This window comes from Osmerus mordax, chromosome 27 (assembly GCF_038355195.1).
Source record: "Osmerus mordax isolate fOsmMor3 chromosome 27, fOsmMor3.pri, whole genome shotgun sequence".
NCBI lineage: Eukaryota > Metazoa > Chordata > Actinopteri > Osmeriformes > Osmeridae > Osmerus > Osmerus mordax.
The window spans coordinates 4,902,235-4,914,734 of NC_090076.1; the positions used below are offsets into that span (position 1 = coordinate 4,902,235).

Below are 12,500 nucleotides of genomic sequence, written 5' to 3' on the forward strand. Positions count from 1 at the left end.
AGAGGAGCGCGAGGTCCCAAATTAGGCTCTTCAGATGATGTGACACATTGCAAATGCACAAAACAAGCCGAAAACATCATACACTAGCTCACACAAACATGCACACACACAACACCTGGGTCGTAATCATCTGGTAGCGGGGCCTTCCAGGTCAATAGCTCCCAGGTGTTTCGTTCATTGATTACTGATTGAAAGATGATTGGCTGAAGAGTAAACACGAGATCACTCCTCACAGAGGTCCGAGGGGAATACACGTCACATTAGATTTACCACTGAGCGTGCCTGGAGGAGCGTGTTTGTGTGTGTGTCTTCGCACACGCAGGAATAAACATCTGTGAGGGGTACGGAAGAAGCATTCGGGCATACTCGACTTGCTGGAGCTACAAGGGATTGGCATTTAATCGGATTATTTATTTCTTCGTTTTTTTGTTTTCGTCCTATTGCGAACTCTATTGTCAGGAGAGGAACAATTATCCGTGGCCTGAAGTATTCATTGTGATCGAAAATGGGAAGATTGTGGGTTATATGTGTGAAAGGTTGTTTTCTCATATATGTTAAGCCTAAAAGGTCCGTACTGCACTCCTAACCCCACTTGTGATTGCTGACAATCTCCAGACATAACAGAAAAGGTAACAGTGACACCTGATGGTCACAGTAGTAACTACACCCTAAATCTCCTTCAATTCAAACCAAATGAACTGAAACGGGACAAGTCGCGGTTTTCAAACTTGTATCAAAACCTTCATTGTTCACGAATAACATTCCACCCGGCACATCAGACATGACGTGAGATGAAGTACACATTAGTACACGCACATTATAATACTTTCAAATACATGCAAACCCTGTTTGTGGTGTTTAAGACACAGACTTTCATTCCCATGTACAATTCAGTGAGAGTGTGATATTGCGTTTGGCAACTTTGCCAGAGCTGTCCGATGTTGGGAATGTTTACTTCGCCAACCTACTGGGCACGTTCCCCATCAAAGTCATGATAAAAAAACGAAACAATCAAGATTACAGTGCATAAAACGTCTTTAGAAAAACTACAAAAAAGGTCTAAATGAAACATTAGCACATGTCACTACTGAAGTGCTTTGTGGGTACATGTATCTACCCATAACCAACGACTCAACACAAAAAAAATCACAAGGCTCTCCAAAAAATCCATCCAGACACAACAACACTCAGAGAAGTCCGGAAGGTCAAAGTTCATCGCGTTTCGTCCGATTCGACCACGCCGATTTCCTCGACGGCTTCACTGTAAAACCGGCCTCTCCGAACACTCAAACAGCAGGCTAGCTTTTGATGATTGTGCATTCGTGTTTGCCGTCTAAACGGACCCGCCCCATGCAAGACTTCATTGCTTCGCTTCAACAAACACATTCCCTTTCGGCGCTGGTGTGACCATGGATCCAGGTCAGAGTCAGTGTGTGGCAGGGTTCTTCAGTGGCTATAGGACGGCCGGGATCATGAACAGGTTGAGATGCTCTACATCAGAGGTCTTGAACCCTGCTCCTCAGGACCCGCTGTCCTGCGTGTTTGAGATGTTCCCCTGCTCCGACACACCTGATTCAAATGAACGGTCGTTATCAGGCTTCCACAGAGATTTGATAACGATCATTCATTTGAATCAGGTGTGTCGGAGCAGGGAAACATCTCAAACATACAGGACAGCGGGCCCTGAGGACCAGGATTGAAACAGCCCTGCTCTACATTCACATTTGTAACGTTCTAGTGCCCCTACAGGCTGACATGTGGAAGTGCAACTCGTCCCACTGCTGGGTGGCGGAATGTCACCGCCAAATGGTGTGCTTCCTTTTTGTCGTTTCTGGTTACGGCCTAGAAAGAGGTTCTTGTTTTGGTCTGAGATTCTCGGTCACAACAGTGATGGTGTCAGTAACACGTGTGGTAACCTGTGGGTGTTCCCTGAGAGGGCTCTCTCTCTCTCCTATCTCTCTCTCCTATCTCTCTCTCTCTCTCTCTCCCTATCCCCTCTCTCTCTCTCTCTCTCTCTCTCTCTCTCTCTCTCTCTCTCTGTCTCTCTCTCAGTACATGGTCTCACTGTCCCGGACTCCCCAAACGGCAGGTTTAAAAGTGCTCCCCAGTCTCTTGGCGACCCCGCCCCCAGGTCCTGTTCTTCTTCCTGTTCCAGTTGAGCAGGGAGGTGGAGCTCTGGCCCTTGGCCCCCGCCCCCCCAGCAGGCGGCGAGCGTTCTCTTTGTCTCCGCCCGGCGACAGCAGCGCGACCTCCTCTCCACCTGCACCCAGGAAGCACGGTCACGTCACCTGGAGGTTCCACACACACTAGCACCTCAACACACACTACACACACTACCACCTCAACACACACTAGCACCTCAACACACACTACACACACTACCACCTCAACACACACTAGTACCCTCAACACACACTACACACACTACCACCTCAACACACACTACCCCCTCAACACACACTACACACTCTACACACACTACACACTCTACCCACCTTAAACACACACTACCATGATCCAACCGAAACACAAGACAGACAGACATCCGACCGATAGATGGTCAGACGGAAGGGACCCACCCACACACACACACACACTCCCGTACCTGTGTGTGGTGTGAGTGCAGCGTGATGACACCGAGCTGGACCCCTGCGTCGCTGCAGCTCTGCAGTGTGTGGACCACGTCTACGTGCTTGGCCCACTTACAGTCCTGCCCGTCCACCGCCACAATGTAGTCTCCCTCCCTGAGACCTGCCTCCTGACACACACACACATACATACACACACGTACATACATTCAGATGTACAAACACACACACAAAATTCGTATGAACAACAAACAGTGTATCAGACCATGGAAGAAAATCTACAACACGTGTTTTCAGTGTACAAAGCAGTGTTGGGAGGAGGGTGTGTGTGGTGTGTGTGTGTCTCACCGCGGCGCGCCCCCCAGGCACCACGCCTGCCACCAGGACTGGGGAGTCTCCCCGGAGGGTCAGCCCCAGGCCCCCCTCCCCTCTCTGCAGACACACCCCTCTCACCGGACCCCAGCGCGCCCGCGCACAGAACACTGACAGAGGACCCTGCAGCAGAGAGAGAGGGAGATGGAGGGAGAGAGAGAGAGAGAGAGAGAGAGAGAGGAGAGAGAGAGAGAGAGAGAGAGGAGAGAGAGAGAGAGAGAGAGAGAGAGAAAGATCCATCTTTACAGTAATGGCCCGTTTATGTTTAAAATGTGTTTTCTTTCAGCCTTATAATCAACTCAGTCCTGATCCAATCCTCCCATGCAAAGAGATGCTGTGTGTGTGTGTGTGTGTGATGGATCCCCGGCTCAGTCTCTCACCAGCCTGAGGAAGATGTCCTTCACAGGAACAGTGTGAGAAGTCCGGAGGGGTGATATCCGGCTTCTGATGGGTCTGAGCTGTACAAAGACACAACGCCACAACTCTGCTCATCTCTGCTACTCACACACACACCACACACACAGGCAAAACTACGCACACCTACCCAAGCAGGCAAGCATACAAACGCGCAGGCACGTTCATGCCACACACACACACTCACAACACACACACACACTCACAAAACACACACACTCACACACACAACACACACACACACTCACAACAACACACACACTCACACACACACACACACACTCACACACACACTCACACAGTATGTCGGGGGCGTCTGCCGTGTCGTGGAAGTCGTCCTCCCGTCCAGTTGGGAGTACATGTCCAGGGAGCGCGCGTGCGTGAAGGAGAGCACCTCCTGCAGGATGTCCATCCTCCGCAGGGTCTTACACACGCCGTGCACGCGCATGGCCCTCCTCCCGTGGCGGATCACGGCGCGCCGCAGGTGGGCTTTGCCTGGGCGCACACACCACACACACACACACAACATGAGACGGGTGTGTTTGCGCGCGTGCGGTTCGTGTGGGAAAGCTGTGGTTGGGTCTGCGATGGGTGTGAGTTGGTGTGTGCGTTTTGTGTGGGCTAACCTAGCTTGCGTCTCTCCTCCGTGTCTCTCAGCACCTGAGTGAGAGGTGGACCAGCCAGAACGCTCACGTGGAGACCCTGGAAGACCTTCTCAGCTTCCTCCTCCTCCTCCTCCACGCTCTCTGTAGACACACACACACACAGCCCAGGCGCTAGACGTTATTCTTTTTTTTTTTAAGGATAGGCGCGCTCTACTTCCAAAATAAAGGCGATTTAGGGTGCGAGTGAAAAAGACTATTAACTGAAAGTAGAAAAAAACGCACTCTCAAGCTTATCTCATTGCTTATTTTGACCAAATTTGGTCAATTTATTTGGTCAAAATAAGCAATGAGATAAGCTTGAGAGTGTGGTTTTTTCTACTCTAACCTAGATGTTATTCACACACGCACAAACACACACACATGCCCACACGTGATACGGACGCACACACACACACACACGACACACACACGACACAGAGGTCGCACTCAGACGTCGGACACAGACGATGCCGAGGTTAGGCGCGAACACACGCGCACACGCGCGTGGTGGTGGAGGGTCTCACCGGCGTGGTTGCAGAGGGCGAAGGCGGCGTGGTAGTGAGAGAGGGCTCGGAAGTACTCGGTCTTCACCTGGACCATGGACACCCAGGACAGAGGGACGTAGTCCTTCACCAGGGGCTGGGTCATGGTCTGGTGCACCAGAGAGTACACGTCGGACACCTGCACACACACACACGCGCACGCACTGCGCCCCAGATGCGCACACAGACACATGCAGACAAACACACACACTCACTCAACCCCCCCAACCAAACGCCCACCCAGCCACACACAAACAGAAACACCCAAACAACACAAACCCACACACCCACAGATAGACACACACACCCACAGACACACAGATAGACACACACACACACACCCACACACACACAGATAGACACACACACACACACAAACAGTTAGAGTGACAGCGGCCCCCGCAGGGTAAAAACAGCTTAGCGGCGGCGTGTCGCAGGCGGCGCTCTCTCTCACCCGGGCCGCCTCCTGGGCCACGCGGAGCTGGGAGGAGAAGTGTGCGTTCTGCGTGTGTGTGAGCGTGACCCGCTCGAACACACACTCCTGGACCTGCGCTATCATGAGCCGGACCAGCATGCACAGGGACGGAGCGCTCATGTCCAGGCTGGGGGCGTTGGAGAAGTTGTCCTTCAGGTAGTTGAACGCGCCTGGGAACACACACACACACACAGAGAGTTCGAGAGTTACTTCTTACGATGGATACGAGATGCCTTCAGCTACAGTGTGCTGCAAGAGAATGTGGCCTCAGAAAGTATTCCGAGTGGGTGTTTGTTTTTAGTGGGTGATGTGTTTGGTGTGTCTGTGTATGTGTGTGTGTCTATGTGGGGGGAGAGAGTGTGTGTGTGTGGGGGGGGGAGAGAGCGTGTGTGTGTGGGGGGGGAGAGAGTGTGTTGTGTGTGGGGGGGGGAGAGAGTGTGTGTGTGTGGGGGGGAGAGAGTGTGTGTGTGGGGGGGGAGAGAGTGTGTGTGTGTGGGGGGGAGAGAGGTGTGTGTCTATGTGGGGGGGGAGAGAGTGTGTGTCTATGTGGGGGGGGAGAGTGTGTGTGTGCGGGGGAGGGAGAGAGATAGAGAATGTGTGGGGGGAGAGTGTGTGTGTGTGTGGGGGGAGAGAGTGTGTGTGCGGGGGAGGGAGAGAGATAGAGAATGTGTGGGGGGAGAGAGTGTGTGTGTGTGTGTACCTGCAGTTCTCTGGAAGGCGTCGATGGCTGTGTGGAGGTGTGTGTGTGTGTGTACCTGCAGCTCTCTGGAAGGCGTCGATGGCTGTGTGGAGGTGTGTGTGTGTACCTGCAGTTTCTCTGGAAGGCGTCGATGGCTGTGTGGAGGTGTGTGTGTGTGTGTACCTGCAGCTCTCTGGAAGGCGTCGATGGCTGTGTGGAGGTGTGTGTGTGTGTACCTGCAGCTCTCTGAAGGCGTCGATGGCGTGTGGAGGTGTGTGTGTGTACCTGCAGCTCTCTGGAAGGCGTCGATGGCTGTGTGGAGGTGTGTGTGTGTACCTGCAGCTCTCTGGAAGGCGTCGATGGCTGTGTGGAGGTGTGTGTGTGTACCTGCAGCTCTCTGGAAGGCGTCGATGGGCTGTGTGGAGGTGTGTGTGTGTACCTGCAGCTCTCTGGAAGGCGTCGATGGCTGTGTGGAGGTGTGTGTGTGTGTACCTGCAGCTCTCTGGAAGGCGTCGATGGCTGTGTGGAGGTGTGTGTGTGTGTGTACCTGCAGCTCTCTGGAAGGCGTCGATGGCTGTGTGGAGGTGTGTGTGTGTACCTGCAGCTCTCTGGAAGGCGTCGATGGCTTGTGTGGAGGTGTCGTGTGTGTACCTGCAGCTCTCTGGAAGGCGTCGATGGCTGTGTGGAGGTGTGTGTGTGTACCTGCAGCTCTCTGGAAGGCGTCGATGGCTGTGTGGAGGTGTGTGGTGTACCTGCAGCTCTCTGGAAGGCGTCGATGGCTGTGTGGAGGTGTGTGTGTGTACCTGCAGCTCTCTGGAAGGCGTCGATGGCTGTGTGGAGGTGTGTGTTTGTGTGTACCTGCAGCTCTCTGGAAGCGTCGATGGCTGTGTGGAGGTGTGTGTGTGTGTACCTGCAGCTCTCTGGAAGGCGTCGATGGCTGTGTGGAGGTGTGTGTGTACCTGCAGCTCTCTGGAAGGCGTCGATGGCTGTGTGGAGGTGTGTGTGTGTGTGTACCTGCAGCTCTCTGGAAGGCGTCGATGGCTGTGTGGAGGTGTGTGTGTACCTGCAGCTCTCTGGAAGGCGTCGATGGCTGTGTGGAGGTGTGTGTGTGTACCTGCAGCTCTCTGGAAGGCGTCGATGGCTGTGTGGAGGTGTGTGTGTGTACCTGCAGCTCTCTGGAAGGCGTCGATGGCTGTGTGGAGGTGTGTGTGTGTACCTGCAGCTCTCTGGAAGGCGTCGATGGCTGTGTGGAGGTGTGTGTGTGTACCTGCAGCTCTCTGGAAGGCGTCGATGGCTGTGGTGGAGGTGTGTGTGTGTACCTGCAGCTCTCTGGAAGGCGTCGATGGCTGTGTGGAGGTGTGTGTGTGTGTACCTGCAGCTCTCTGGAAGGCGTCGATGGCTGTGTGGAGGTGTGTGTGTAGACCTGCAGCTCTCTGGAAGGCGTCAGATGGCAGTGTGGAGGTGTGTGTGTACCTGCAGCTCTCTGGAAGGCGTCGATGGCTGTGTGGAGGTGTGTGTGTACCTGCAGCTCTCTGGAAGGCGTCGATGGCTGTGTGAGGGTGTGTGTGTGTGTACCTGCAGCTCTCTGGAAGGCGTCGATGGCTGTGTGGAGGTGTGTGTGTACCTGCAGCTCTCTGGAAGGCGTCGATGGCTGTGTGGAGGTGTGTGTGTGTACCTGCAGCTCTCTGGAAGGCGTCGATGGCTGTGTGGAGGTGTGTGTGTGTACCCTGCAGCTCTCTGAAGGCGTCGATGGCTGTGTGGAGGTGTGTGTGTACCTGCAGCTCTCTGGAAGGCGTCGATGGCTGTGTGGAGGTGTGTGTGTACCTGCAGCTCTCTGGAAGGCGTCGATGGCTGTGTGGAGGTGTGTGTGTGTGTACCTGCAGCTCTCTGGAAGGCGTCGATGGCTGTGTGGAGGTGTGTGTGTACCTGCAGCTCTCTGGAAGGCGTCGATGGCTGTGTGGAGGTGTGTGTGTACCTGCAGCTCTCTGGAAGGCGTCGATGGCTGTGTGGGAGGTGTGTGTGTGTACCTGCAGCTCTCTGGAAGGCGTCGATGGCTGTGTGGAGGTGTGTTGTGTGTACCTGCAGCTCTCTGGAAGGCGTCGATGGCTGTGTGGAGGTTGTGTGTGTACCTGCAGCTCTCTGGAAGGCGTCGATGGCTGTGTGGAGGTGTGTGTGTACCTGCAGCTCTCTGGAAGGCGTCGATGGCTGTGTGGAGGTGTGTGTGTGTACCTGCAGCTCTCTGGAAGGCGTCGATGGCTGTGTGGAGGTGTGTGTGTGTACCTGCAGCTCTCTGGAAGGCGTTGATGGCTGTGTGGAGGTGTGTGTGTACCTGCAGCTCTCTGGAAGGCGTCGATGGCTGTGTGGAGGTGTGTGTGTGTGTACCTGCAGCTCTCTGGAAGGCGTCGATGGCTGTGTGGATGCCTGCGGGGACGAGCGGTCCTGCCTGGCTCCTATCTGGGTGTAGAGGGCGGCCAGGTTGAACAGAACGCTGCCCTTCTCAAACGCCAGGGCCCGCTGGGGACGACGGCACGCCCCGTCAGGAGAGTCATACCTGCAGGGGGGGGGGGGGGGAGAGGGGGACGAGAGAGGGGGAACGAGAGAGGGGGACGTGTGAATGTTTGTGTTCATGAGTATGAGCGTACGTTTCTGTGTCGGAATGCGTGCGCATGTCCGCGTGTATGAGAGTGTGTGAATGTTGAGCACGTGTGTGTCTGTGTGTGTCCTAGAGAGAGAGAGAGAGAGAGAGAGAGAGAAAGAGAGAGAGAGAGAGAGAGAGAGAGAGAGAGAGAGAGAGAGAGAGAGAGAGAGAGAGAGAGAGACAGGGCTCTGACCAGTGGAAGTGGACCCCCAGGGTTCCTGTACGGAGGGAAGAAGCGCTGGTCCAGGTAGAACAGCTGGTTGTAATACTCCATCAGAAGCTCCACACCTGCCTGGTTACGACTGGGGGTACGCATGGCCTGGCCACACACACACACACACACACACAGAGACAAGCACACACAGACACACACCCACAATTGCAACGCACGCACACAAAACACAGACCAACACAGACAGACACACACACAGACACACACATACACACACGCAAGCACATCCACCCACACACACATGTACACACACAGTTATGAACCGACCTGGAGAGTCCTTAAAGGAAACAGTACTTTTTTCCACCACCAGGGGCATGTTGTAGTAAATTTCAGTTGGTGTGTGTGTGTGTGGGGGGGGTGGTACCTGTCTGAGTTCCAGGAAGTCCATGATCTCCTTCTCATACAGAGAGCTGTCTTCTCCGTAGTGTTCACAGATGAAGTCCTTAGAGGAGGAGAATGTTCATTTTTTTTAATAGAGAGAAAGTGTTTGTGGGGGGAGGAACGGGGGATGGGAGAGTGAGTGTGGTGTGTGGGGGAGAGAGTGTGTGTGTGTGTGGGGGGAGAGAGTGAGTGTGTGTGGGGGGAGAGAGTGTGTGTGTGTGGGGGGAGAGAGTGTGTGTGTGTGGGGGGGGAGAGAGTGTGTGTGTGGGGGGGGGGGGGAGAGGAGTATGTGTGCGGGGGAGGGGAGAGTGTGTGGGGGAGAGAGAGAGAGAGATAGAGAATGTGTGGGGGGAGAGTGTGTGTGTGTGTCTGTGTGTGAAGGCGGAGGTTCCTGTACCTTCAGAGGGATAGTGAAGTCCACATCCTTGGTTTTCCTTCAGGCCCAATGGGATCATGGGGAACATTGATGGTTTCACTGGGAACACAGACAGAAGGTCTAGGTGTTGACAGGGTTGACAGTGATACACACACACACACATTCCTGTCCCCCATCCACCAACACATACACCACAGACAAATCAGCTGAGTCATCTATCTGCCTGCAACGCCATTTTGACAAACGCTATTGGCCAACCCCTGCCCCACCCCTGTCGACCTCAACACTAACTCAAACCCCCACCCCCCTAACCCAGCCCCACCCCCCACACAATCTCCCCCCCCACCACACACACGCCTCAGGGGGTAATTAATGTCACTCTAATCGGGGGTTTGCCTGCACATGCGCATACCCACCCCGGCAAATGTGTGTGAACAGTGAATAACACTCAAACACACAAACCCAGCTCGTTTGCTGTAATTATAGGTCTCGTTAGCCTAATGAGGTTGGTCTGGAATGCTAAGACCAATCATTAATGGGGTGAGGGGTGATTGTTGTGTTGCGGTATACAGTACATGCATGTATTTGTGCTCGTGTGTGTGTGTGCGTGCAACCCGTTGCTCGTCAGCAGAGCTTCCTCCCTTTCTCGCCCACACCGGGATTCGAACCAGGGGTCCTCTGACACTCCCCCACACAACAACAACCACCCCTCCTAACACCCCTTTAGCCAGCTACAGCTACAGCTACAGCTAGCTTCTCGATGGCGCGGGTGAGCAATATTTACACCCGAGGAGTGAGTTGAACCAGCTACTCGGTGACATGAGGATGGTTAAACGTGCGCGTGTTACCTGTCGGTCTGGTAGACTTCCATGCTGCTGTTGAGCTCTTCCAGTTCCTCCTTCAGCAGTTGCAGGTTGGAGTTGACGAAGGTCAGCTCCAGGGCCACGGTCTCCTTCACCTTGTTGTTGGCGGTGGCCCTGAGACACACACGCCCCGCACACACACACACACACGGAACCTCAGAGAGGACACCGAGGCATTTTAAAGACCGTGACGTCGGGTTGTCACGAAGCGGAATCTCGTTACCGTGTCAGAAAATGGTGGATGGGGGGAGGAGGGGTCCCGAAGCACCCCAAAGTTTGCATTTTTCACTCATATTGGGGCGGGGGGGGGGTGTCACCTAATCGATGTTAACACCTGACTGTGGTTGAGGTGCGGGGCGGACAGTTGAACTCCAGACCTCATCCGCCCCCCCCCCGCCCCCCCCCCCCCCCCCCCCCCCCCCCCCGAATCGTAGATTCTAAGCGAGGGCTTTGAGCTACGACGCGCCCTGGTACGACTCGCAAATGCACTTAGCTCCTGCAGGCCTTACTCGAGACTTAACGCATGCTGACACCCCTCCGCCTCGAAGGAGTCTTGGGTAAGCCCGGGGTCATTCAGTTACGGGCAGCGTGCTAACAAACCCTGGGCCGTTTAAGCCTGATAAGTCAGTGACACACACACCACACATACGCGCAGAATCTCTGCGATTAAGTTAATGGACTGAATGGATGAGAGAGCCGCACCTTTGACCAGCCAGAGGTTGACAAAGTAACATGGAATGTTACACGCGTAGACTTGTACACACACACACACACAGATTTGTGCACCAGTTGCAGGGTTACAACCCCATTAATCGCTGGTGGCCCTCTCACCAGTACAACTTCAACTCCTGACCCCGCATTGTACCCTAAACAAACTCAACCTTAATACACACACATCGCTAAACCTCATCCTTCCTGACATAGAACCACATAGAACCCCCCCCCCCCCCTCCCCCCACAAACTAATCTGACCACAGACCCCCGCCACACACACAACCCTCTCCTGGCCAAGGGCAAGCAGATTAAACGTCAGCTTTAAAGGTCTGCCAAATATGTCCTTTGCGCACACACACACGCACGCGCGCACATTCTGGAGCGCCATTTAAAAATGCCATGTTTGTTCAAGTGTGTCAGAGTCTCCTTTTACGTTGAGAGAAAATAACAGCATGTTGCTCATACCGACTTTCCAACACTGCCAGCAACAAGTTGCCGACGCAGCCGTCAGCAAAACAAACTTGTTCAGGACCCAGAGGAATGATGTGAGTGTCATCGGGAAGTAAGTGAAGACCTACAGACAGGCTAACACACAGAGCCAACGCCATGCCAGCACACACTATGACGTCGTCGTCATCCGATCAAAAGCTCTAATGAGGGTTCAACCGCGACCCCCTCCCCTCCCCCCCCCCCCCCCCCCCCACACACACACTCCAAATACACACACAGACTCTATCTCTTCCATCTCATTAGCATCTCACAGTCCCCCCCCCTCCCCCCCACCCGTTACAACCCACGGTCCTCATCTGAACCTCACGCATTCAGTGTGTGTGTGTGTGTGTGTATGCGTTCCGGTATTCGTGTCCCCCGCGTGTACACCGATCCAAAAGACAACACGAAAAACAACAACAACAACAAAAACTCAATGACCCAGTGATGAGATTCCTTCTCCCATGTCCCCTGGGAATCCTCACCCTGGGAACGGGGGAGCGTGGTGGGACACAAAGCCTGCTGATTGGTGCCTGACTGGGGGGGGGGGGGCCTTTGTTTCGGTGCCCCCCGGGGGGTGGGCTGGGGGGTGTGAGGGGAGGGAAGAGGGGGGAAGGGGGGGGGGGGGGGCGGGCGGCTTCGCTCCCCCTCATCTGGCAGTCCCTCTTGAGAGGGAAACTTGGCTTCAGTCCTGTGCGCGGAACCTTGGGCCCCCCCCCTGCATCCCCCCCGGATCGCTTTCGACTCTCGCTCGAGCAACTCGACGACTCGAACTGCTCGAACGGTGTCATCGTTTTCGCCAACGAGCTGTTTCGCTCCAAAACCGTGTCAAAAACAAGCGAGAGAGGGAGAGCGGAGGTTTGCTTTTAATTAGGGTGAAGCCGTTTCTGTGTTTGTCTCTCTTCGATCCTGACACAGCAGCGAGGCAGGCTGCCGCGCCCCAGAGGGAGAGAGCACACATTTTTAATTAAGACGAACTCCCCTCAGCCCGCTGAAGATGAATGTGGAGACAGAGAGAGACAGACCGAGACAGAGAGAGAGAGAGGGAGGGAGAGAGACAGAGAGAGAGAGAGAAAGACAGAGAGAGAGAGAG

The 12,500-nt window shown here is 54.5% G+C and overlaps 1 protein-coding gene across 1 annotated transcript in view; it reads right to left on the minus strand.

Moving 5' to 3' along the window:
• Positions 1-12,500, minus strand: part of rhpn1 (rhophilin, Rho GTPase binding protein 1) — a 31,893-nt gene that overhangs the window by 16,276 nt on the left and 3,117 nt on the right. Inside the window, 18 exon segments of the mRNA XM_067230185.1 lie at positions 2,066-2,260; positions 2,606-2,758; positions 2,937-3,083; positions 3,341-3,373; positions 3,375-3,418; positions 3,673-3,717; positions 3,720-3,869; positions 4,001-4,120; positions 4,543-4,699; positions 5,015-5,205; positions 7,794-7,843; positions 8,146-8,265; positions 8,546-8,568; positions 8,570-8,671; positions 8,949-9,026; positions 9,363-9,401; positions 9,404-9,440; positions 10,190-10,318. Coding sequence (XP_067086286.1) covers positions 2,066-2,260; positions 2,606-2,758; positions 2,937-3,083; positions 3,341-3,373; positions 3,375-3,418; positions 3,673-3,717; positions 3,720-3,869; positions 4,001-4,120; positions 4,543-4,699; positions 5,015-5,205; positions 7,794-7,843; positions 8,146-8,265; positions 8,546-8,568; positions 8,570-8,671; positions 8,949-9,026; positions 9,363-9,401; positions 9,404-9,440; positions 10,190-10,318 — 1,813 coding nt within the window.